At 40.7% G+C, this 27010-nt stretch overlaps 1 protein-coding gene across 3 annotated transcripts; it reads right to left on the bottom strand.

Annotated features, from left to right (window-relative positions):
- On the bottom strand, positions 1-26982 carry DCLRE1A (DNA cross-link repair 1A). 3 transcript variants are annotated; one of them, XM_089314328.1, is made up of 9 exons: positions 25615-26982; positions 22292-23959; positions 19075-19208; positions 17919-18037; positions 15232-15341; positions 12882-13061; positions 11708-11862; positions 1912-2053; positions 1-564 (listed from the first exon to the last, which is right to left on the bottom strand). In XM_089314328.1, the coding sequence occupies exons 1-9, from the start codon at positions 26078-26080 to the stop codon at positions 404-406; spliced, it is 3135 nt and encodes a 1044-aa protein (XP_089170454.1). In that variant the 5' UTR covers positions 26081-26982; the 3' UTR covers positions 1-403. The 3 variants fall into 3 exon arrangements, with proteins under 3 accessions (XP_089170454.1, XP_089170453.1, XP_069913290.2); XM_089314327.1 differs by having other exon boundaries at positions 12882-13027; positions 15232-15372; positions 22292-23477; positions 25615-26957; XM_070057189.2 differs by having other exon boundaries at positions 12882-13027; positions 15232-15372; positions 25615-26367.
- Between the last annotated feature and the right edge of the window lie 28 nt (positions 26983-27010).

The following is a 27010-nucleotide window of genomic DNA, read 5'->3' as shown; positions in this document are numbered from 1 at the left end:
GAAAAGCTCATATTAACTTTTATTTAAGTATGTATATATAAAAGTTTCATCTCATAATTTTAAAGATACATAATTATATATTATGCTGTCCATCTAGTTTATCCATTGTCATGAATCCTTTTGGTCCCCGAACTTGCCTTTGCTTCCTCCCTTACAGCTCTGCGCAGAATACAGCTGCATCACCGTCATGGGTAGTAATGAGATCCCAGTCTCAGTTCTTTGAGGATGATGAGGGGCATTCAGCACCATGAACATGTTGTTCGAACATAAATGAGAAAATAAAAACTATATGGTGATTTTCATGAGGTTTTTCACATAAAGTGTATTTCATATCCCTAGAGATACCACTACTAACGAGCCACACCTAAAGTACTTAGCTACAATTGAGTCCTCCATGGAATCATCAATATCCAGCTTCCAATTTCCACTCTTTAAAATACTTGTCCATTCTGCTCCTAGACTTCCAAGTGCCAACATTTACGGTAGGTATGATTTTCTGGGGTTTCAGCCACTGGACAAAGCGTTTCATTTCTAGGAAGCTGCTGTGCTCACTATAAGGAATTCCTGCAACATCAAAGAAGAGACATATTCTACTAAGAACCAAACTAATAAAAGAATTCAAAAGCATAAAAGAGAAAAACAATCCAAAGTATTTTTGTCAAAAACTCTTTAGTGCTTTAGAAAATACCATGTTGATATCTTTTATAAAGAAACCACATTGTTGACATCTTTTATAAAGTAAAATAACGTAAAATTTAGAAGTTTAAAACTATTACTTGGGGCTGGCACTGTGGCGTAGTGGGTAAAGCCGCCACCTGCAGTGTCACCATCCCATATGGGTGCTGGTTCGAGTCCCGGCTGCTCCACTTCTGATCTAGCTCTCTGCTGTGGCCTGGGAAAGCAGTAGAAGATGGCCCAAGCCCTTGGACCCCTGCACCCACGTAAGAGACCTGGAAGAAGCTCCTGGCTCCTGGCTTCGGATTGGCTTAGCTCTGGCCGTTATGGCAACTGGGGAGTGAACCAGCAGATGGAAGACCCCTCTCTCTCTCTCTCTCTGCCTCTCCTTCTCTCTCTGTGTAACTCTGACTTTCAAGCAAAATAAATAAATCTTTAAAAAGAAACTATTACTTTTCTACATATATAGTTAGTAACATGCATTTTACAGAGCCTTGTTTAATTAGAATTTTCTTCTTTTAAAAAATTCTTTCTCTTAGACACTTCTCTCAGTAATGAAGTTCAGGAAAATCTAGAAGTAGGGGTAAAATGTGAAGATAACAAGCAGAAGACTTAATTTTAAGCATGGGTAAGCAGATCCCAGTCCACAACCCTGGTGTATATAAAAAATATATAAAGAAGAAAAAGAAAACCAAATCCTAATAATCCCTTTGTATCTTTATTGAAAATTGGGTACCCAGAAAAAGGGAGGAAAGACCCTGCTTTGAGTAAACTGTGGTTTTCAGACGAGGCTGAGGGTGAGTCACCGGCAGCCATGCAGTAAACATTTTGCCACCAGCCACGTACTAACCCAACTCAGGGACGTGGTGAAGCTCTTCAGAGAGAAAAGCTTAGCTGGGTTTATACCTCTTGTTATCACCACATCGTGCCCTTCCTCTTCCAGCGCTCGGTATCTCAGCGTCATCTGGGCTTCTAGCACGAAACTACAGCACCCCTCCTTCCAGGAAATTCTTGAATTTCCTCTATCACTGATCACACAGATGGATGACCTGCATAGGTCAACATCTACCTACTGTCAATCCCTCTATGTCAGTTTACAATGGACAAGACAGGATTAGAGCTGCAGGGAGATGTTACTCTTGAGTGCCTATTTTCTTGAGTCTCAATTTTATAGCATTTCAGAAAGAATTTAAAGTCATTATAAACATTAAGCATGACAAATTTTAATCATTATACCATATATTGAAATATTTCCTTTGGTCTGGGGAATAACATCAGCCATAGTTGTTAGCTTGTCAGAATGAGTCCATCCCGTCGGTCGAAACGCCAAAATCTCATCATATTTCCCACCAAACTTCTTCAAATGACTCTGTAATCCCTGTGAAATGAAAATAACATATGATTTAATGGTCAACGGAGATAGGTTATGTGGAATAAAATGGAATGATTAACGATATTACGCTAGCACAGTCACAGGGAGTTTTTCACTTGTTAAACATTAGCTCGCAACAATCTCATGCCATACTTCTAAAGAAAAAGGATCACTAAAAAAAAAATATAAAACTTTTTTTCTGCTTTACTTATTTGAAGTTGAATAAACTTTAGTCTGGAAAAAAAAATGAGGTGACTTTAAACAACTAGTTATGTGTAAAAATTATAATGTAATTATGTAATATACACATACATAATAATATATAAAATACTTATTATATATGTAATTATGTATAAAATTATAAGTGATAGTTGCCAAAAATATTCTATCTCCAAAAGCTACTCTACAGAGATACTGACATTAACACTGGTAAACATCCATACAAACATAACTCCATGAATATCCACCAACAAAAGACTGAGAGATGGCTAGAAAGACAGAAATAATTTTTATAAGAATGGTATTATACTCAGTAGAGGTATACATTTAAACAAAAGCATAATAGCATTCTCATGTGTTTACTCCTTTTCCACACAAAGATTACTCTTAAAACTCTTCATGCTACAACAATTGGAAGTAATACGCTCCCTTCATAAATCGTGAGTGCAACAGAACTTCCTCAAACTAAAATCATAATACACAACGACATTTGATAAAATTCTTAGAAAATAAATGACTAGAGTTCAATCTTTGAAAGACAAATGCTGAAGACAAAAACAACACAAGATCAGGCTGGCATTTTGGTGTAGTGTGTTATGCTGTCACCTGCCACAAAGGCATCCCATATTAGACTGCCACTTCAAGTCCTGGCTGCTCTGCCTTGGATCCAGTTTCCTCCAGTTAACGTGCCTGGGAAAACAGCAGAGGATGATCCAAGTACTTAGGCTCCAGCCACCTATGTGGGAGACCTAGATGGAGTCCCTGGCTGCTGGTTCCTGGCTTCAGCCTACCGCAGATTTGGCTGTTGTGGCCATTTTGGGAGTGAAAGATCTCTGTCTCTGTCTGTCTCCACCTCTCTCTGTTGCTCTGCTTTTCAAATAAATAAATAAGTAAATATTTTTAAAAAGAAATGTCATAGGAATATAAAGTAACTAATTTCTTTGGTCTTAAGATGAAAATCCAGTTTTAAAGGCTTTAACAATAAAATTCATTCCACTGATAAACTGATAAAAATCCTTTGGTTTCTTTCATATTATAGATAACATTTTATTTAATCTGAAGTGAAATAGAAGAATAGCTACCATAAAACAGGTTTTTTTATTTTTTGTTTTTGTTTTTGTTTTTACCAACTACCATGCCTACCAAAGAAAATTTAAATAACTAAGTTTGCATTATAACTTCTCTGGTACTGCAAATTTTAAAGTTTTTGCCTTGGTCACTCTAGGACCTCACTAATGTAATGTTATTTGTTTAGTTATTTGCTTAATTGCTATTGTTCCTACTCTTGTCCTCACAAAGACAGGAAATAGTAAGAAACTGAGTTTTAGAGTAAGTATAATACTAAAACTGAGAATCAAAATGTCAGCATGTCACCATACCTGTTTGTCTCTGCAAAAACACAGAATTAAAGGAGAACAAATTTTTGCCTTTTCTGAGGAAAAGTTACCACAAAAACATCATGTGGCACAGGCTGGTATCATAAAAATTTAGGATGCTATCACACAAACCAGGCCTGCATAAAAGACTGTCAACAGTCACCAGTAATCCATAAATCATAATTTGAGAACTACCTTCCTGAGGAAATTTATTAAGAATGGTTTAGGAGACAGTTACAAGATGGCAGAGTAGGGAGGGAGCTTACTGCTCTAGTCTAAGAGAAGATAGTTTAAAAAAAGTGCAGAGGGGCTGGCGCTGTGGCATAATGGGTAAAGCCACTGCCTGCAGTGCCGGCATCCCATGTGGATGCAAGTCCCGGCTGCTCCACTTCTGATCCAGCTCTCTGCTATGGCCTGGGAAAGCAGTGGAAGATGGCTCAAGTCCTTGGGCTCCTGAACCTCCATGGGAGACCTGGAAGAAGCTCCTGGCTCCTGGCTTCAAATCTGCACAGCTCCGGCTGTTATAGCTAACTGGAGAATGAACCAGCAGATGGAATACCTCCCTCTGCCTCTCCTTCTCTCTCTGTGTAACTCTGACTTTCAAGTAAATAAATAAATCTTTAAAAAAAAAAAAAGTGCAGAGAAAAGTACAATCTCAGAGAAGAGTTAGGGAGAAAACAGCGGAGGGAACTCTATGCAAATTAGAGGGACACAGTGAACCTACATGGAGGGCACAGATGCCCACAACTCAGGACCCCAGCAGCCGCGACCCTCCCCACCAGCATTGAAGTGTGAGGTGAGACCAGACTGCAGCAGCCCAAGCCACTGGCAATAAAGCTGCAGGAAGAGCCTAGAGGGAACCCAGCTTGGAGCCCCATGGGGTATAGCGTATCTGCCAAACTTGAGGAGGAAAAAGGAAAGGAGGAACACATTTCTTTCTCCCCGATCACCTTACAACGGTGTCCTGTAACAAGCCGAAAGAGCAGTCGCCATTTTGGACACACCTAACAGCTGAGCCAGCTCATTTCTGCACGCAGCAACCAGCAAGTGGAGATTCCTCACTCTGATGGGGAGAACTAACAGGGAGCTGAGTGCTTATGACTGTGGGAGGCCTGTGTGCCGGGACTGTGAAAAAAACTGAGGCTGTGTGGGAGGACTCACAGTGTGGCTGGGACTGTGGGCAGTCACTGTGGGGGAGTTCACACGCTCAGGGCATCCTGGTTACCTGGTGAGGGACACTGCTGGGGAATCTGAGCTCACCCTGAGGACTGCACAGATCCTTTGTGTGGTCCTTGGGGTAGAGCAGACGAATATTATATGCACTGGGGCTAGCACTCAGGCATAGGTCTCCTTTGAGGAAAGGAGCTCAGCTGAGCAGAAAAACCTCCCTTCTGATTAAAAAAAAAAAAAAAAAAAAGATTTACCATGTCAAACCTGGGTGTGTCACCTTAGACATGCCCTGAACCCAGGAGAACTGAACAAAACTCCCTGGCCACACCCACCACACACCTCCAGATACTCACTGAAAGCAGAAACTCCACTTATCTACAGAGGTAGAGTACAAAGACAAAAGCCACCACAGCGGAAAAGGCAAAGAAGAAACCAATGAGTATTTCCACAAATGCCGAATAACAAACACACCAATTCAAGAAACAAGAATAAGGAAGACAACATGACACCCCCAAAGGATCACATACTTTAATACTAGATTATGAAGATGATGAAATTGAAGAAATGCCAGAAATGGAATTCAAAAAGTTGATCATAGGATTACATAGAAGTAATCAGAAGCACAAATGTACACACTACTGAAATTCGTACATGCCATGAAAGAAAATTTCTCCCATGAAAATGAGATCTTAAATAGAAATCAAAATGAAATGAAGAATTCAATAGAACAAATACAAAATGCAGTGGAAAGCCTTAACAGTATCAGTAAAGCAGAAGAAAGAATATCTGACTTAGAAGACAAAGCACAGGAAATTATACAGTCAGACCAAAAACAAGAAGAGGAAATTAGAAAACTAAAAAACACTGTTGAGAATCTACAGGATACTACCAAGCAACCCATCATACAGGTTCTAGGTGTTCCTGAAGGCATGGAAAAAGAGAAAGGATTAGAAGACCTTTTTAGTGAAATAATAACAGAAAACTTCCCTAATTTGGAGAAAGAAAGGGACATCCAAGTACAAGAAGCACATAGACCCCCGAATAGACATGACCAGAAAAGATCTTAACTACAACACATCACAATTAAACTCACCACAGTAAAACATAAAGAAAAAATTCTAAAATGTGCATGAGCGAAACACCAGATTACTTTCAGAGGATCTCCAATTAGACTCACAGCGGACTTCTCATCAGAAACCCTACAGGCTGGGAGAGAATGGTGAGATAAAGTCCAAGTCTTAAGAGAAAGAACTGTCAATCCAGAATACTTTACCTTGTAAAGCTCTCATTTATGAATGAAGGTGAAATAAAGACCTTCCATAACAAACAGAAATTGAAAGACTTTGCCATCACCCGTCTGGCCCTACAAAAGATGCCTAAGGATGTGCTGCAAACAGAAACACAGAAACATAGGCATCGCTATGAAAGAAGGTAAAGAAAGAAAATCTCCCAGTGAAAGTTCAAAGGAAATTCAAAGTAAAACATAGGAATATTTTTGGAATAAAGACAGGGCAAAGTTGTTACTTATTAATAGACACCTTGAATGTAAATGGCCTCCAGTTAAAAGACACAGACTAGCTTAATAGATTAAAAACAACACCCATCTATTTGCTGCCTACAAGAAACACATCTCACCAACAAAGATGCATGCAGACTGAAAGGATAGAAAAAGATGTTCCATGCCAACAGAAACCAAAAAAGATCTAGTGTAGCCACCCTAATTTCAGAGAAGATAGACTTTAATAAAAAAACTTGCTAAAAGAGACAAAGAGGGGTACTATGTAATGATTAAGGGATCAATTCAACAGGAAGATATAACTATTATAAACATATATGTACCTAATTACAGGGCACCTGGCTATTTAAAAGAAATGTTAAAGGATCTAACAGGAGAGATAGACTCAAATACAATAGTAAAGGGGGACTTCAATACCCCACTTTAAGCAATGGATAGATCAATCAGACAGAAAATCAGTAAGGAAGCAGCAGATTTAATCAACACTATAGAACAAATGGATCTAACAGATATCTACAGAACTTTTCATCCTACAGTTGCAAAATAAACATTCTTCTTGGGAGTACACAGAACTTTCTCTAGGGTTGACCACATACTGGGCCATAAAGCAAGTCTTAGGAAATTCAAAAAAATTGAAATCACACCACACATCTTCTCTGAACACAATGCAATGAAGCTGGAAATCAGCAACTCAGGAACCTCTAGAACACACGCAAACACATGGAGATTGAACAACATGTTCCTGAATGAACAGTGGGTCATAGAAGAAATCAAAAGAGTAATCAAAAAACTTCTAGAAACAAATGGAGACAACAATACAACATATCAAAACTTATGGGATTCAGCAGAAGCAGTGTTAAGAGGAAAGTTTGTAGCAATTGGTGCCTACATCAAGAAATTGGAAAGGCATGAAATAAATGACCTATCAATACATCTCAAGGATCCAGAAAAACAGCAAACCAAACCCAAAACTAGTAGGAGAAAAATAATTAAAATTAGAGAAAAAATATCAATAGCCTTTGTATAAATAGACAACGCCAAGGCTGAGATTGAACTTCTAAGATCAATCCCATTCACAACAGCTACAATAAAAACAAATACTTTGGAATAAATTTAACCAAGAATGTAAAAGATTTCTACAATGAGAATTACAAAATATTAAAGAAAGAAAAAGAAGAAGAGACAAAAAAGATGGAAAAATCTTCTATGTTCATGGATTGGAAAAATCAACATCATCAATATGTCCATTCTTCCAAAAGCAATTTACAGATTCAATGGGGATACCAATCAAAACACTGACGACATTCTTCTCAGATCTAGAAAAAATGATGCTGGTGAACCAGACAGCAGGAATGGTACTACTGACAGTGTTTCATGGGTTTTCAAGCATGCCTTGCACATCCTGTAAACTGGTTTTAAGTTCACCTCTTCACAAAAAGTCATCACCTCTGTTGCAACAAAACAATTCTGGCTGGCACAAAATTGGCTATAATTACTAACTAAAATATAGCATGGTAACGATCAACTTCTGGCCTGTGTTTTGAGAATACAGGATCTTTTTAAAATGTTACCATGACATGGTCAATTTAATGGAGGAAGGGGCAGAACTACTGAAGGCAATTCCAGGAAATATCTGTCCCAGAATTACATCAGGTGCTACTGTCAGAAGGGGAGAGGGGATACAGTCTCCACCTTCTGGAAGCTTACAGTAAATAAATCTCCACTTAGAGGGCAATAAACCCCCAGCTTCTGGGTCTTTTTTTTAATAGAAACCACCTACTTTTAATAAATTATTTATTTATTTGAAAGGCAGAATGACACACACACACACACACACACACACACACACAGAGTAAGACAGCAATCTTCTGTCTGCTGATTTATTCTCCAAATGGCCACAACAGCCCAGACTGGGCCAGGCTGAAGCCAGGAGCCAGGAACTTCAACCAGGTCTCCCACACGGGTGGCAGGAACTTAAAACTTGAGCCATCACCCACTGCTTCCACTCTGATATGGGATGTGGGAGTTCCAAGCAGCAGCTTAACTCATTGCACCATAAGCCCACCTCCAACTGCTATTTCTTAACTTGTTCTAACTCTTGTTATCTATGACACCATCAGCTCATAGGGGCCTTCAGGGTTATCTTTTCACAAAGGACTCATTTTTTAGTATAAAATCTTAGAAGTGATAAATGCAGATGTAATGAGTATTGAAAATATACTCGAGGAAGGTATTTGGCAGAGTGGCTAAAATGTTGCTTGGGACACCCATATCCTACATCAGAGCGCCTAGGTTCTAGTCCTGGCTCAACTCAGAGTCCAGTGTCCTGCTGATGCAGACTCTGCGAGGCAGTGGCAATGGACCAAGTGATGGGTAACTGCCACCCACACAGATGACCTGGATTAAATTCCCAGCTCCTTGCCAGCATCTGGGGGAGTGAATCAGCTATTGGGAATTCTCTCGCTCTCAAGATAACAACAAAAAAATTTAATAGGCTTAGTAACTCCAGATCACTCCCTTTTCAAGGACATAAGCCTTAAAGAAATTCAAACATTTTATTCACTAAAAGCAATCTGAATTTATAGCTATCTAGAAATTTTAATTTTCGTTAAGTTTGAATTTGTAAATATATGATCTTTAAAAGGCCTCGGGTAGCAGAAACCAGTCTGCAAAGCTGCAGGCGGTGAGGGAACTGATTCCCGTGCCAGGCTGATGAGTCAGTTTCCCTGCCTGCACTTCAGATCTTGCTCAGAAACATTACTAGATCAACTTTACCTCATCTAATTTCTCCTTACCTCTCAAGATAAAAATCTTCACCCCTATGACTACAGCAGCTCCCTTTCTGCACCTCCCTCTGCCATCAGCATATCTGGATCTGCTTCTTGGCCAAGCTCTGCTTCCTGTCTCCACTTCCCACTTCCTATTCACTCTTCTCCTTTCTGTTCTGTAAAGCAGAAAACTCACTCTTTTTTATTCAACTTCATAATTTAAAAGTTTTTAGTATATTCGCAAAGTTGAGGTAACACCACACTAATTCTGGAACATTTACACTGCTACTAAAAGAAACCCTACACCTACTGGCATTCACTCCCTAGGACTCTTCTTTAGGAGCTGGCAACCACTCGTCTATTTTCTATCTTTACGGAGTTCAGCATTCTGGACATTTCAGACAAATGAAATCATAAAATATGTAGTCTTTTGTACCTGGCTTCTTCCACCTGGCATGATGACCTCAAGGTCCACTCACAGTGTCTAAACCATATTTCATTTAATAGAGAGAAGAGATTTTATTTATTCATTGGTAATTTGATGAGCATTTGGATTATTTCTATCTTCTGGCTATTTTAGATAACACTGCTATGGATTTTTCCTGTAGAAGTTTTTGTGTGCACCTATATTTTCAGTTCTCTTGGGTCTACAGGACTAGAATGGCTGGGTCACAGGGTCACTCCACATTCAACTTTAAGGAATTACTAGGCTGTTTTCTAAAGCAGCTGTACCATTTTTCAGCCTCACCAGCCAAGAATGAGGCTCCCAGTTTCTCCATATGCTCACGGATTGTTGCTGTCTGTCTTTATTGTAGCCATTCTGTGGTGACTTCTGGCTAACCACATCTTACTGGCTTTGGATTACAGTTTCCTGATAGCTAACAACTCTGAGTCTCTTCACATGCTTATTGGCCATTTGAGCATCTTCCTTGGTGAACTAGCTTTTCGTTCATTCCCCAAGTCTTTGCCCTGTAACATCACTTCACTCAGTGTTGGTGTGGGTCATCAAAGAAGTTCTAATTGTCATTCTCTTCTTATTTGATCTCTCTGGAGCGTATAGTACTTCTGGACACTCTTTCTTGAAAGTTCTTTATGCCTCTCATTTATATAATACCCTGACTCCTCCACCCCAATAACTTGTTCAGCTGGAATAAACGAAGTTAGTGGGAAATAAAACCGCAAACTAAAAATAATAAAAGAAGGTATACCCTCCTCTGGATAGCAGTTTTCATTGTTAGGATTAACTGGCGTCTCATTAGTCTCCAGAGAAATTGGATGCCTCTCAAATTTAAAATAGATTTGCAAAGCTAGCTTAAACAACAATGGACAAAATTATACCTTGGTTATTCCTAAAATTTTTATGAATTACATACTCATGAAAATAAGCCACAAAAATGTTACCTTAATCTCACAAACAAAGGAGCAGTTATACCACAGAGAATTTCCTTACTCAAGGGAAAGACTTAAAACATTAATTGTCTTTATACAACGTGGATTATTATTTATAAGACAGACACAGGAGTCAGCATCCTGAATTATTTCAAAAAATTCAATATAAATTATATCATGAACACATAGCAAATATATCCCTTGGAATGAATACTAGAACTTTTTCTCAGGATACACTTTCACTATTTTATTTAATTCTCTCAGTTTTCAATATGTCAATGTTTTAGAAACGCTAACACAGAACAGAATAGACCTGAAGAAAAGTAAGACCTCCAGAGAGTCTTCTACTCATTTCCCCATTCACCTAGAAAGAACTGGAAAACTGTCTTAAAGCCACGAGGTTTCAATGACCAGACAGGTACATTCTTTTCTATTTTTGCTCCTTTCTATACAGAAACACTAGTTCTCTAGTTCTTAAATTCCTGGTGGGCACAAAAATCACACTATGCCATTGCACATACAGACAAACTAAAAGCACTTACAATTCCCTTTAAAAGATTTTTTAGGGAAAATTTTACTATAGGTGTAACTCTACTGTAATTGTGTTCCTCTAAGGTAAATGAATGTAAAATGGGACTGCAGTTTACAATTATTTGGGCTCAGAAAACAATACCCCAAAATACCGCACCTTGGTATGCTGATTGTTTTAAATTAAAGACCTCAGGAGAGGAGCAGATGCTGGAAAAGACTTCACTGTGGTGCTGCTTTATCTACTTAAAGACCAAACCCACCAAAGAATTACCTTTGGTCCGTTCAGAGCTTTCGCTAGCTAAACTCATTCTGCAGGAAGGAAGATTAAAGAATATAACCACAATTGGATTTTGTCACAAGCTATTCTCTGTCCCCAGGTCCATTCAATTCCCAAACTGAATCATTCACTATTGTATGAGTATTCGGCCCATTTATCACCCAAAATCATGAACCTCACCTCAAAATTGTCACACTTCCCTTCCCCCTCTCCCCTGTGAGGAACAGTGTAAAGGCACGTGGTTCTCACTGGGTAACCACACTCCTGTGATCGTCCTCTGGGCAATTAATAAATCTGTATATCCTTTTCTGCTGTTAATTGCTACCATCTGTTCATTTCTGTAAAACTTCAGAGTACACAATCATCACATTCTTTTCGAGTTTGTCTCAGAAGACACAGCGTTTGGATGCTTACCTTGAAGTTAATTTGCATCATTGGGAGAAGGTGAACCAATGAATTGCACATATCTGTAGTGATGAGGGAATTAATTTCCGGTATATTGAGGCACCGTAATGTTTTATATTTCTCTTGGGACATACCCACTTTTGAACCTAAAACGTCAGCAATGGCTGAGGGAAAGGAAAATGTTAAAAACAGTAAAATGACAGCTTGTGAAAAAATAATAAAACCACAACTGAGTTAATTTTTAAAATAAGAATTTACAAAATAAAAATAAATTCAAAACATTCACATTTTAATGATATATTAAAAAGGCCGAACAATTCTGTAGGTTGACTGGATAAAATAAATTGTGGGAAAGTCAAATAATTTATTTTTAAAGCCTTGTTACTTATTATTTGAAAACTTCAAAAGATATTTAGAAAGGGGTGGTGAAAGGGAAGAACTGATTTGGGAAACTTAAAATCCTGACACTTTCACTTCTTTCAGGTTGAGCATCCCTTATCCAGAATGCCTGGAGCAGCAGTGTTTCAAGTTTGAGTGTTTTAGATTTTGGAATATTTGCAAAGACTTTACCAGTTGAAATCTCTAGTTTGAAAATTCAAAATCCCAAATGCTCTGAAATCCAAAATACTCTGATTACCTAAACAACACTAAGTTTCAGGTTCTGGAACATTCTGGATTGCAGATTTTCAGATTACAGACGTTCAACTTGTATCTTAATGTTTAACACAATATGAAAACATTTAGGAAGAAAGGGAAAGCTTGTGAAAACACAGTATAACACTGCCCAGACAATCTGCAGTTACACCCCCAGAGGTCATTTACCAACAAAAATTAAAACTGTTGTTTAAAATAATTAAATGCTTATCCTCAAAGAATACAGCACTATAACTAACTATGCATTAACCATTTGTTAAAGTTTATTTAAAAATAATGGAACATGGATATTTGTGCTATAAACATCTTATAGATACAAAGGTTAAGATACACATGCTTACGATTTTCCCATTAAGTTAAGTCTTTCGAAGTTTACATGATTCAAACTTTTAAATTTTCCTTCAGCTTTAAAAGTAACATTGAATCATTTCAGGAAATAAATGCCAAGTGCAACCACAGAGACTGAAAGGGCTTTATGAAAAAAGAATCTGAACTGTATTAATGTAAATTAGATGCAGCTATCACCCACCTAGGAAGACTTTCTCTTTTCCAATAGAATAGGTGCCACAGACAACGAGAGCACGTGGGTTCAGCGTTACAGCCTCAAAGGCAGTGTTGATGGCGAACTGGATAACCTCTTGCTGAGATGGAAAGGTATATTCTGGGCTGCAATACCTGAAATATGGAAACGTACTTATTAAAAGAACAACTAAAAAGCCATAGTCTTAAATTGGATCCTATTTTAGAAAAATAAGCTTTAGCAAGTCCCATACAATGCCGATATAATATGTTAAAACCATGACAGCTATCTTTTATCTTACTGCCTGAGGTTAAAATAGTTATTACCAGTTATTGCTAACTTGTGATGGAATTATAAGCTTTCATATAAATTTTTCATTTCATTAACCTCAATTTAAAAAACTGCAATCTGAAGACCTGTTTCTTCCAAGACTGTTTCTAGCCAGATAGCTATTTCAGTTATGAATTATAACCTCAGTCACTATCACAGAAAATATTGATAGCAATTATATTTGGACTAAAGAGTTCTGCTTTAGGAAGAATTAAACTATTGAAACTAAACATGAATTTAATAAAGTGGTTTTAGATCAAACAATTAATACATGGTTGATACAGTCTCTTCTTACAGATACAGGAATACAACATATCCAATAAGGTCTGACTTGACACACATAGTGAAAAATTAAGCCTAAACTACTATCTGTATACACTTGGAATGAAAAGTAAGCAGTTCTTCAATAAAAAAACTAGTAAACTGGGGCTGGTGCTGTGGCCCAGCAAGTTAAGCTGCCGTCTGCAGCACTGGCATCCCTTATGGGTGCGGATTCAAGTCTTGGATGCTCCAATTCCAATCCAGTTCCCTGCTAATGCACCTGGGAAAGCAGCAGAAGATGGCCCAAGTCCTTGGGTTCCTGCATCTACATGGGAGACCCGGAAGAAGCTCCTAGCTGCTGGCTTTGACCTGGTTCAGTCCCAGCCATTGTGGCTATTTGGGGAGTGAACTGGTGGATGGAAAATCTGTTTTTCCTCTTTCTCTCTGTATCCCTGCCTTTCAAATAAATAAATAAATCTTAAAAAAAAAAGAAATAATAAACTACAAATACCAAAGAAACATTTTTCCCAATTTTGAAAATTGTTTTTGATAGTTACCCACCAGGAAAGAAGAAAAAACTTAGTCTTTTAACTTATAAAAATCCACAAAGAAATTCAGAATTGCATGTAGAAGAGTATCAAGTAGCAAGGCAGTTTTTTTTAACTTATTGTTACATAATTTACTACTTAAATTATATATAAAAGAACAGAAAAATTAGATATAGTGTGAGAAAACTAGATGTGGAAAAGCCAACCCACCAAAGCTACTTCTTGAAACAAGTTGAAATAGTTAATATAATTATCTCTAACAAATTGATAAGGTATTTTAATGTATATTATATATATAATGTAAATGCATACATCTTTTATCTCTCAATTATGACAATAAAGTCGCAAAGAAATATATATAACACTATAATATGATACCTTATGTCATAATATTGATAGTACTTCGGAATTCAAAGTTATTATTTACATATTACCTCTCTGAGAAAAGAACAAAATTAATTTTAAATACTGAGAATCAGAATCAAATTCTGGCCTCTGTTTTCTCTTCACAATTATATTTAATAGCTACACAGATAACTTTGAACAGTTAATCTAAATGGCTGCTTTCCTAAAGAAGGCTGTCCTTCAAATTCTTCTTCCTTATGTCAGTAATAAGATTCTTTTTTTTTTTTTTTGACAGGCAGAGTGGATAGTGAGAGAGAGAAACAGAGAGAAAGGTCTTCCTTTTGCCGTTGGTTCACCCTCCAATGGCCGCCACGGCTGGCGCGCTGCGGCCAGCGCACCGCGCTGATCCGAAGGCAGGAGCCGGGTGCTTCTCCTGGTCTCCCATGGCGTGCAGGGCCCAAGCACCTGGGCCATCCTCCACTGCACTCCCTGCGCACAGCAGAGAGCTGGCCTGGAAGAGGGGCAACCAGGAAAGAATCTGGCGCCCCGACCGGGACTAGAACCCGGTGTGCCGGCGCCGCTAGGTGGAGGATTAGCCTATTGAGCCGTGGCACTGGCCAGTAATAAGATTCTTATATAAATGTACTTTCAAAAATAAATGGCAAAATAATTGAACTGTAGTCAATTAAGTCATATAATAACAAATTTTCCCTTAAGCAAGGATTTTTTAAAATAGCATCTTTCTGATAAATAGCCTTAAAGTAAAAAGAGGCGATAAGCCATCATTTAGATGACCCACACAAACACTCAAATTATTCATGAAATACACAGCCAGCGCTGTCCTAAGAAATGGAAGCCTCCAAAGGCTCTCTTACGTGGTGTCCAAGTACAGCACGTGGACTTTCTGGCCCGCAAGAAGAGAACGTTCCATGCTGGGGTTTGCCCGGAAGTCTCCAGTGTGCAACATGACAGTACCATTAGGAAGATGAAAAAGGATCATGGCGGCACCTGGACAGCTGGACACAAACAGTTTTTTAAAGGAATATTCTTAACACAGAGCACTTAAATCAACAAGTTAGCACACTTTGTCAGGTGACCATCGCAACACAGCATTGAACTACAGACAAAATATAATACTTTGAGGAAATTTACACTTAGCAAGTCTGGGTTGCTCAAACTAATATGTTCGCAAGAAAGCCTGCTTTCAGGACTAGCACTTGGCTGGCTCCTGGGAAATTGGAATTCCAAGCTAAGCCCCCGGAATACAAACACTGTGCCTGAGAAGTGTTTTGTATGCTTGAGGCGTGGCTCTGTGGTACTAACTTGATCAAATAGGTTATGCTAACTACCTGATCTATACTGAATTCCTCAATCAAGTTGACTTAAAGAAATCAGAACTCAGGGAAGGCATTCGGCCCGTCAGTTATGACCACATCCTGTGTAGAAATACCTGGGTTTGACATTGGCTCTGGCTCCTGACTCCAGCTTTGTGCTAATATAGACCCTGGGGAGCAGCAGGTGATGGCTCACATGATCGGGTTCCTACAACCCAAAGGGAGACTTGAACTGAGTTCCTAGTTCCCAGCTGTGGCCTCTAGTCTGGCCCCTGGCTCTTGTGGGCATTTGCAGGAGTAAACAAGTTGATGGAAGATCTCTGTTTCTTGGTCTCTCAAATTAATAAAACATTAATCAGCACTCAAGTTGAGAGGTAAGAAAAAAAAATAGCACGCAAAAACTTAAAGGCAACCTAAATAGCATTGGTCTGGATTTTAGGAAACCTAGATTTAGTCTCACATTTTTCTTTAAACATCTGCAATCTCTTTGGTACAGGAGACTGACATTCTATGAAAACAGGGAGAAGCACAGTTGACAACTGCATTTTGGCGTCATTGAGTACTTACATTAAAAAAAAAAAAAAAAGAAGAAAATGGAACCCATTTCTGTAAACATAATGAATACATCTTCCTTTCCCTTTCACATTCTAATTAACAAAAAGCTAACTGCTCATCTTGTGACTAATTAAAATGTCTGTTCAGTTCAATAAACAAACAGTGCTTGCCTGAGAATTCCAGAAAGCAGCCTTGAGTGAGGCAGCTGAAGCTGCAGTGATCTGGCTCACTCCAGCCAGCATGGCCGGAGGACTAGATCTGTGCCTGCAAGCTCAAGTACCCGCTGTGACCCTACCCAGCCCCTTCTCGCCTGGCTGGAGCCCCGCATGCAGCCAGCCCTATCCCTTGCTTCCCTTGGTTCTGACTCTCCCTTTACTGCCCCTTTCTGCTCCCTTCAAAAGTCCTCCCGTGGGGCTGGCGCTGTAGTGTAGCAGGTAAAGCCGCCACCTGCAGTGCTGGCATCCCATATGGTCGCCAGTTCGAGTCCTGGCTGCTCCACTTCCAATCCAGCTCTCTGCTATGGCCTGGCAAAGCAGTAGAAGATGGCCCAAGTCCCTGGGCCCCTGCACTCATATGGGAGACCAGGAAGAAGCTCCTGGTTCCTGGCTTCGGATCGGCGTAGCTCCGGCCGTTGCAGCCTTCTGGGGAGTGAACCAGTGGATGGAAGACCTCTCTCTCTCTCTGCCTCTCCTTCTCTCTGTATAACTCTGACTTTCAAATAAATAAATCTTAAAAGAAAAAAAAAAGTCCTCCCGCTAATTTACAAACTGGGAAAAGCCCTTTTGAGACTGAAGTTCTCTGCTTCTCTCCCAAATGCTAGCCTCAACTCTGATCTCTGGTGAATTGGTTGTTCAGCCTGAGCAGCCCAAGCCCAGTTTTAACAGTATCATATGCAAGAAAAAAAAAAAATCTCCCAGATCTTAAATAGCTAAAGCCTGAACGATTTCTTGGTTTGATTGTGTGTGTGTTTGTGTGAGTGTGTGTGTGCACAAGAATGCGCGCGAGCAATTCTCGGAATTAAATGGAATACAAGCTGTTAACGTATATAAATAAAATACCAAATGGTGATCTTGTGAAGATTAGCAGCAATATGCTAAAGTGTTTTTAAAGTAATAAGATCGAATATCATACATCAAATGTAGCAATTTAAACTGGATAAAAATGGGTTAGATAACATTAAGAAGCTATCTAGATTTAATTTCTGATTCTACATTTGGGAACTTTATTTTTTAAAGATTTATTTATTATTTGAGAAGCAGAGTTACAAAGAGAGAGAGAGAGAGAGGTCTTCCATCCTCTGGTTCACTCCCAAAATGGCCACATGGCCAGAGCTGGAACAATCTGAAGCCAGGAGCATCTTCCAGGTTTCTCATGTGGGTGCAGGGGCCTACTGCTTTGCCAGGCCATGGCAGGGAGCTGGATCAGAAGTGGAGCAGCCAGGACTCGAACTGGAGCCTATATGGAATGCTGGCTCTGCAGGCAGAAGCTTAACCTACTATGCCACAGCGCAGGCTGAGAACTTTTTTTTCAAAAATAGAAATGTTTTACTCAAGTTGTAAGAAATATCAAACATGTTAATTTTAATCAAAAAGTTGTTACATAACCATGCCAGTGTGTTTTCCTTGTGAACATTTAAAGAATGAGCTACTATTAAGATAACTTTTAATACTTACTGATTGGCATCAAGCAAAACAACTTTCACACCATTCACTACACATTCAGTGTCCATTGGCAACGTATGGATATATTGTTCTTGCACATGAAGCTTGTTTTTCAACAAATTGCCAGTTATCTGCAAAACAGGATATGCTTATTGCTGATATAAACACTTTTATTTCATATCTAATTTAGAACTACAGTATCTTAATAATCTCCCTGTTTTTCCACTTAGATTCACATAAACCCGCCACCACGCCAGAACAACTTCTTACTTCAATCATGTCACCCCCTTGCTTGAACAGTCACTGGCTCTCCCTCACCTGGAGAAAGTCCATCATTCCCAGCACGTGGTACAAAACCCCTGCTCATTCCTGTGGGTTTCTCTCTTGCCACTCCCTGTCTCCAGTTCTCACCATTCTGAATTATCTGAAATGCCTAGAAAGGCTTGTTAACCATTCTTCACATAAACTCTACTCTCACCTGTAACGCTCTCTCCTCCTTCCTCTGCTGGATTTCGAGTCAGAGGGATCTGCATTCAAACTCAGGCTCTGCCACTTGTTATGACTTGGCAGATGTCACTTAACGTCTCCAAACCTCAGATGCCTCACTAATAAAAACAAGACACTTCTGGAGCACCGTGAGGATTAAAACAAATTCTAGCTAAAGTCCTGAGTTCCAGAGGTTAAAATGTGTACCTCTGAATAATCAGTTCAAAGTATCTCTTCCCCTATAAAACTTCTCCTAACCTTAGCCTGGAGGAGAGGAACGCGCTCCCTTCTCTCTGTTCCCAGGCACTCTATTCATTCTCTACTGAAACTTCAATCCTGGTATGCTTTTATTTGTGAGTCTTTCTCTTGGGGGCTTCAAGCTCTTAGAAGTCAGGCATTTTGCCATGTGTATCTATTTAGCACTCAAAGAATGTCTACAGAATGCATTTGAGGTTTGTTTTTTGTTTTTGTTTTTGTTTTTGTTTTTTTGTATACCAATTTTTTCCTTGAAATAAAACATGTTTCTTAAAAACTGACATCAACTCATTTTAGAACCTCAGTGTGGAATCTCCTATCTTTTCTAGTAGAATGACAGATCTTACAGTTTTTGTTTCCTTTTAAGCAAATTGCTTACAAATCTGCCCTGATGTACAAAGTCCTTATTTAGAACACTAAAACTTACCTCAGTGCAATAAACTGGAAATGTGGAGTTTTTAGACAACCCCGCATAATGATCAGAATGAAAATGTGTGAGAAAATAGGCGGAGCAGCCTTCAATCATGCCATACTGAAAGGCATCCACCGTGAAGCCAGTTCCTGCGACAGACAGCAACAGAGCAGGTTGAGTGAGCACCAACAAGGTATCAATTTGATCATAATGAGCCCTCTATCACCTTTATATCTCATTTCCAATTTAACGCTAATGTATTTAAAAATGCATCACACATAAATTTAGCAAAAAGTTATACCAGAAATGGGAACAAGTCATATTTCTACTAAATAACCCCAGAGATTTTTGTGTTTGTAAATAACTGCACTCTCCCCCACCCAAAAAAAAAAAAAAATCAAAATCCTAATGCTACAAATCAATTGCTTGTTTAGTTAATACCTTCATGACACACGCCAGGCAGCTAAAATTCTTTATTTATGCAAAACAGCAAAAAGGCTAACTTTCTTCTAAAACATGAATTCCCAATGGGGACACCATGCATATGCTTTTATGTGGGCAAAAAGTGGTTGAGGACCAAAAGAACCTTAAATATTATAAAAGTCTCTGGTCCTCCAAAAGCCACAGAATAATAAAAGATACCTATGGTCTTTGAATTTCATGGCAGTGTGGAAGTAGGTATGGGTATGGGGCTGGGGACAAGAGAAAACTTCTGTGGCATCCCACTAAAGGAGCAATAATGAAAAAAAGGCCAATAAATTCTATTCTAAAATGCGCCCAGGAAATAGGGGTGCTGACTGCTGGTAAGCAGAATTTCACAGGTCTACTGAGGTTATCAACACATGGCATATTAGTTTTAGGCTCATTTAAAGTATAGAAAATTAATCAAGGGACTGGCAATGTGGTGTAACAAGTTAAGCCAATGCCTACAATGACAGCACCCCATATGAGTGCTGATTTGAATCTCAGCAGTTCCACTTCTGATCCAGCTCCCTGCTAATGCACCTGGGAAAGCAGAAAAGATGGCTCAGGGCCAGATGGCTCACTAGGCTAATTCTCCACCTGTGGCGCCGGCACCCTGGTTTCTAGTCCCAGTTGGGGTGCCGGATTCTGTCCCGGTTGCTCCTCTTCCCATGTAGCTCTCTGCTGTGGCCCGGGAGTGCAGTGGAGGATGGCCCAAGTCCTTGGGTCCTGCACCCGCATGGGAGACCAGGAAGAAGTACCTGGCTCCTGGCTTCGGACTGGCGCAGCGCACCGGCCATTTGGGGGTGAACCAAATGGCCTCTGTCTCTCTGTCTAACTCTGCCTGAGAAAGACAGAAAGACAGAAAGACAGAAAGAAAGAGATGGCTCAGGTGCTTGGGCCCCTCTACCCATGTGGGAGAACTGGATGGAGTTCCAGGTTCCTGGCTTTGGCCTAGTCCAACCCTGGCCATTACAGCCCTTTGGGGAGCAACGCAGTGGATAGAAGCTCTCTCTCCTTCTCTAATTCTGCCTTTCAAATGAGTAGATTTTTTTCTTTAAATGAAAAAAATAGAAATAATTATTAAAAACAAAACTGATGTAATGACATATAAATGCTACTGTCTACACAAAAAATCTGAACAAAGTATAGATCTAGAACATTAATAAAACATTTTTTCAAAATCTTTCTGAAACCAAGTATATTTTTGCTCTATATTTTTTCAGAAGTTACTGAATTTTTCAAAATTCAATTCAATTCATGACACATTTTTCTACCAACTCATCTGTGTAGGCGTAAGAAATTATAATCTTCTGAAAATACAAAAACCAAGTTCTAATATGATTTAAAATGTTTGGAATTTATATGTACACATATATCTGCACATATACATAAATAAATACACATATTTCTCTCTTTGAAGATATGAGTATTTGGTACTTTCTCACAAGAGCTTAGACACTGCCTTTTTCTTTTTTAAATAGCTAGAGATGCCTCCCCTTCTTCTGCATGCAACTGAATCCCTACTGCTTTCCTACTAATCTTTCTATAATCTGTAATATCTTCCTACCTAGTATGGTAACTTGTACACAGAATATGTTTAATAAAAATTTCATGAATTGAATGGAGCAAAAAAATTCAACCAAAAAAAAAAAAACACTAAAAAACCTAGAGCATGCTTCAAAAAGTTTGTAGGAGATGGAGTTAAAAGGTAAGTTTAGCATTGTGGCTTAGCAGGTAAAGCTGGTGCTTCAGACTCTGGCACCCACAATGGACACCGGTTCCTTTCCTGGCTGCTAGTGGCCTGGGAAGGGCAACAGAGGATGGGTCAAGTGTTTAAGTCCCTGTCACTCATGCAGGAGACCCGGATGAAGCTCCTAGCTTTGGGCTGGCTCAGCCCCTACCATTGCAGCCATTTGAGGAGTGAACTAACAGATGGAGGATCTCTGTCTCTCATCCCTCTCTCTCTGTAAATCTTTCAAAATAAATACTTTTTTTTTTTTTTTTAAATTAGTTTTGGCCAGCGCCGAGGCTCAATAGGCTAATCCTCCACCTGTGGCACCAGCACACCGGGTTCTAGTCCCGGTTGCCCCTCTTCCAGTCCAGCTCTCTGCTGTGGCCCAGGAGTGCAGTGGAGGATGGCCCAAGTGCTTGGGCCCTGCACCTGCATGGGAGACTGGGAGAGGCACCTGGCTCCTGGCTTCGGATCAGTGCAGTGCGCCCGCTGCAGCGGCCATTGGAGGGTGAATCAACGGTAAAGGAAGACCTTTCTCTCTGTCTCTCTCACTGTCCACTCTGCCTGTCAAAAAAAAAAAATTAGTTTGGTGTAAAAAAATTTTGACATCTGGGCCAGCGCTGTGGCTTAGCAGGTAAAGCTGCTGCCGGCATCCCACATGGGCATCGATACAAGTCCCAGCTGCTCCACTTCTGATCCAGCTCCCTGCTCTGGCCTGGGAAATCAGTAGAAGATAACCCAAGTCCTTGGGCCCCTGCACCCACATGGGAGACCTGGAAGAAGCTCCTTGTTCCTGGCTTCGGAGTGGCGCAGCTCCGGCTGCTGCGGCCAATTGGGGAGTGAACCAGTGGATAGAAGACTCTCTCTCTCTCTCTTTCTGCCTCTCCTTCTCTCTCTGTGTAACTCTTTCAAGTAAAATAAATAAATCTTTAAAAAAAAATACATACGATACAAATTGTGTCATACACACCAGGATCAATGACCATAATGTTAAAAAGTTGTCTTTTGTTACACTGAGCAGATAGTTCAACTTACCAGGTATTTTCTTATAGAATGGGCAAGTCCTTTTTCTTAATTCTCTTGCATCAGATGACTCTGAGATTTTTGAGTTTCTTCTTTGTAGCCCACCATAAGCAGATCTTACGAAGACTTGGTCTTCACTTAAATCGACTGTTCTGGATAGTGGATTACTAGCAAGGTGATCTGACCTCTTCTGATGTACTTCTTCTTCCTGTAGCGAATTTGACTTCTTATGTCGCTTTCTCTGACGCTGTGACCTCTCAATAGGAATCTCCACAGAGAGCTGACTCTCATTTACATTCTTTGCATCAAATTCTAAATCACTTAAAGATTTTTCTGCTTTCCTCTTGCACTGCCGGGACCTCTTTGCATTAGGACTTTGAGCTTGATTTAAGTCCACCCCTTCTAACGCACTTTTCGGCGATTTCTCTTCTTTTCTTTTGGGTGGTAGTCCAAAATACACACCTATATCCGTTTGCTTCATTACCTTAGTAGAAGGCTGTCTTGAATCACACTTAGGACCAGAGGGCAATATTTTCAAAGACTCGGTGCCAGGAGGTGTGCTAGGAATTCTTTCTCTATTTAAAACTGTGACTTTACCACCACCTGGCATATTGTCTAACGTCTTCCTGCAGGAACATGCTGAATTCGCATTGTTCTTAGCACTGAGGTTTTCACCCGATAACGCTCTCCTTTGACTTCGACTTGGATGCAAAGTGACTTCGCTCGTAAGTGCTGGAAGGGAAGCTTGATTGTGAACAGCTGACTCCTCAATCCGCTCTTTCTGTTTATCCCTTTGAGATGAGTGAAATTCTGGCTTATCGAGTTTTGTTTTAGGGGCCTGATAATTAGAGGCAGCAAACGCCTCTGTTAATGCAGGTGGAAACAGCAGAGAATAAGGATCATTACTTGCCGACTCATCATATGAAATAATACTCTCATTATTTTGGGGGATAAGCTGAGACAAATTATTTAGAGCACTGGACCTGTACAATTCTTCATTGTACTTGTCCTGGGTTAAGAAGCTATTTGCTTCGTGGACGCTGTCCTCTTGGTCCTGCAGTGAGGACCCATGGAGTTTTTCAAATGGAGTAGAGTTGCCATCGTCCTCTAGGCTGCCATCTTTAGAGCTCTCAGTACAAAACAGATCCTGCTGTGAATCATCCAGCTTTTCATCCGTATCAGAAGTGTCTTCCTCACTCTGAAGTGGAGAATAGGAGATTTCACAGTTGCTAACGTCATTTTCTGGCAATGACAAGTTTGTATGTTTTGAGTTGCTTTGGCTGCTCAACATCTCATCGGCAAGAGGCAAAGCAGCTCCTACCAATTCGTCTTTCTTAACTGCATCTGTAAATTGCAGCATTTGTTGGGACATTTGAGAATTTGTAGAAGAGATCTTTTTATCAGTTTCAGTAGGAGAATGAGATTTTTTTAGACATTCTGTCATTAACAAGGGATCATTTGGAACATTTTTTAAGTTCCCAGTTTGTTTCTGATACAGAGAGCATTTTTCCTCAAGAGAACAAAGCAAGCCTGAATTAGTCTCACTGAAGCTACCACCTGACTCACACACTGGGCTGCTGGGTGGACTATTACCAGCCCTACTCTGGGCAAGCAGGAGGTGAGTGTATCTCTTGTAATGGGAAGGAATGGTTGAGGTACACAGAAGACCATCAGGACACTCTGAAAATTTTAAAAGAGAAAAAGTATAGCATAAGCTTTGACAACATCAGCACTATAAATTAGCCTACAGGTAGAAAACCACACGTCCTACTTTGAGGCTTCATGACAATAGTTATTTTTAACTGCACGATCAAGATCATCATCAAATACCAACACTTGTCGAGGGAGACGGACCAGCAGCATTTGGCACAGCTGTCATGATGCCACTGGGGATGACCACGTTCCATGCTGGAATGCCTGGGTTTGAGTCCCTGGCTGTGGTGGGCATTTCAGGTGGTGGGGGTGGGGGGACTGAACCAGAGACCTCTCTTTCAAATAAGTTTTAAAAAAAATACCAACCCTTGATCTAACCTGGTTTCGCAAGAGATACTTATTTTAAAATCAAACACCTGGGTGCCGGCACTGTGGCACAGGCTAAGCCTCTGCCTGTGGCACCGGCATCCCACATGGGTGCCAGTTCATATCCTGGCTACTCCATTTTGGATCCAGCTCTCTGCTATGGCCTGAGAAAGCAGAAGACAGCTCAAGTGCTTGGGCCCCTGCACCCATGTGGGAGACCCAGAAGTTCCTAGCTCCAGCCGTTGTGGCCATTTGGGGAGTGAGCAAGCGGATGGAAGACCTTTCTGTCTCTCTCTCTGTCTGAAACTCTACCTCTCAAATAAATAAGTAAATTTTTTTTTAAAAAAATCAAATACTCTTTTAGATTGTTTTTCAAATTTTTTACAAAATTGAGATGTTTAAAATATGCAAATTACAATCCAATCTCCACATATTCCAAGTAGGATACTTGTGAAATTCAACATTTATTATACATTGTTAAAGACAATGAAAACATATCAATGCATTTGCATTAGAATCTTAATCAACAGGCCGGCACCAAGGCTCACTAGGTTAATCCTCCGCCTGCGGTGCCAGCACCCAGGGTTCTAGTCCTGGTCAGGGCACCGGATTCTGTCCCGGTTGCCCCTCTTCCAGGCCAGCTCTCTGCTGTGGCCCAGGAGTGCAGTGGAGGATGGCCCAAGTGCTTGGGCCCTGCACCCCATGGGAGACCAGGAGAAGCACCTGGCTCCTGGCTTTGGCTCGGCACAGCGCACTGGTCGTAGAGGCCATTTGGGGGGCGAACCAACGGAGGGAAGACCTTTCTCTCTCTCTCTCACTGTCTAACTCTGCCTGTCCAAAAAAAAAAAAAAAGAATCTTAATCAACTATGTTTCCTTCCTAACTTCTCTTCCTGCACAGTAGCATGATGATTACAACACAACCGTATTTAGAAACCAGACTACATTTGTAATTTTCTATATAATTCCACAAAAGTAAATAAACTGGGCAATTTACTTAACTTTAAGAATCCTCATCTACAAAATTAAAAAAACCACCTACCTTATTATGGTCATTGTCAGAGGAAAATACCTAACACAGTAAGAGTTCAATTAACCTTTATGAAAACAATTATGTTTATAAATTTTTATGAAATAATAAAATGCACTTAAACCGTCTCAGGTTTGCAACTTCACAATCATACCACTGACTGGTGCAGGGTCTCATCCTTTGGCTTGTTCACTGCTTGCCCTCTTCAGGTCACTGGATTGATGTGTCTGACCCAACGCAGACCTTTTAACCTACATGTGGAGACCCCTACTTTTTCTCTTGTATTACCTGTTTCAGAAACGGAAGGAGAATCCAAACATTCAAAAACATGCCACCGGGGGGTTTGGCCCAGCAGTGAAGAAAAAGGCATCTGGCAATTTGGACAGTGTCCACTGTAAACCGGCCGTGTCTTTGGGGACACTTGCTTGTTTGGGCGAGTCCTACAGCGCTTTCGTGGTGTGCCCTGTGTGTCTTGGGACTGCGGAATCCCATCTCCACAGTCTGAACCCTGGCTGGCTGCTATGCAAGTCTGACAGTCTGTCTCTCCAAGGTGCCTTTCATGGTCTTTCACCTTTGCTTTAGCTCCTTTGGTTCTTTTTTTGTTTCTGTTTGGTTTGGGCTGGTTTTTGCCATCTGCTGCTTGTTCACTGGATTTTGGAATATTTTCAGAGCAACCACGTGGATGTACTGGTTTTGGTTTTCTTTTAGATTTGTATTCCCAGATCTCTTCTTCCAAAGTTGCGTCTTCCAACATGGCAAAATGATTTTTATCATTAAAGAAGCACTAACCTTTAATACATAGAGTCCATTTCTTGTTGCCAAGTTTTTCAATGGAATTGTTTTGCGGATAAGTAAACCAAGGCAACAAGGTATCCGCTAACTCCGTGGATATCTACAGCGCTGGGAATGAAAACACTCCCGTTCCATTTATACCACCATAGAATCACGGGAACCTATCCCAGGGGTAGCATCTGCGAGGTGGCCCACTGTGGCTCTATCTCATTCAGGCAGTCAGGCCTTTTCCAGGTATTGATTCAAAAGAATCAGCAAGACTTCGCAAGTTAAGCGCCAGGTTCAACAGCTTAATCCTAGGAGCTTTGGAAAACTGAGGAAGCAAAGGCCAGTTCTCTTTCGAGTGGACACCTGTCCAGCTGGCTTCGCAAGTGTTCCAAACACGAAATGGCTGTTAGTCCCATCAGCCACACCGACATCAAAGAGGCCTGGTATTTGACAGCGTCAGTTTCCCGGCCCGGACCCTCCTCCTCTCCAGCAGCGAAGAGCAGACCCTGCACAGTGAACAGAGCGCAGGTGAAGCCGCGTCTGCACGGGGAGGACTCCCCGGAGGAGGTCTGTCCTGAAGGCAGCCAGCCTGCTCGCCATGAGATCCAAAGACCCCGGCCCCCACCCGGCGGGGCTTTGGAATGTCGAGGCCGCCAAGCCGCTGAGCGGGACCTTCGCCCTCGGCAGGTTCAGCGCAGACAGCTCCAACAAACGCCGCCAGAGCCCCGGCTTTCCGAAGACTCAGCGGCACGCCCCCAAGTCCCCACACCGCCGCCCACCTGCCACCGCGCCCTGGGGGAGCAGCTCCAGCTGCGTCCGCTCCCCGCCGGGGCCCCCTTCCCGGCTCGGCTGACAGTCCATTCGCGCCCGCACTTTCCGCACTCCCAGCGCGGGGGCAACAGTG

The sequence above is a fragment of the Oryctolagus cuniculus genome, chromosome 15 (assembly GCF_051225735.1).
Source record: "Oryctolagus cuniculus isolate XC-2025 breed Fujian yellow rabbit chromosome 15, ASM5122573v1, whole genome shotgun sequence".
In the NCBI taxonomy this organism is placed as follows: Eukaryota; Metazoa; Chordata; class Mammalia; order Lagomorpha; family Leporidae; genus Oryctolagus; species Oryctolagus cuniculus.
This window is presented reverse-complemented; position numbering and strand designations above follow the sequence as displayed.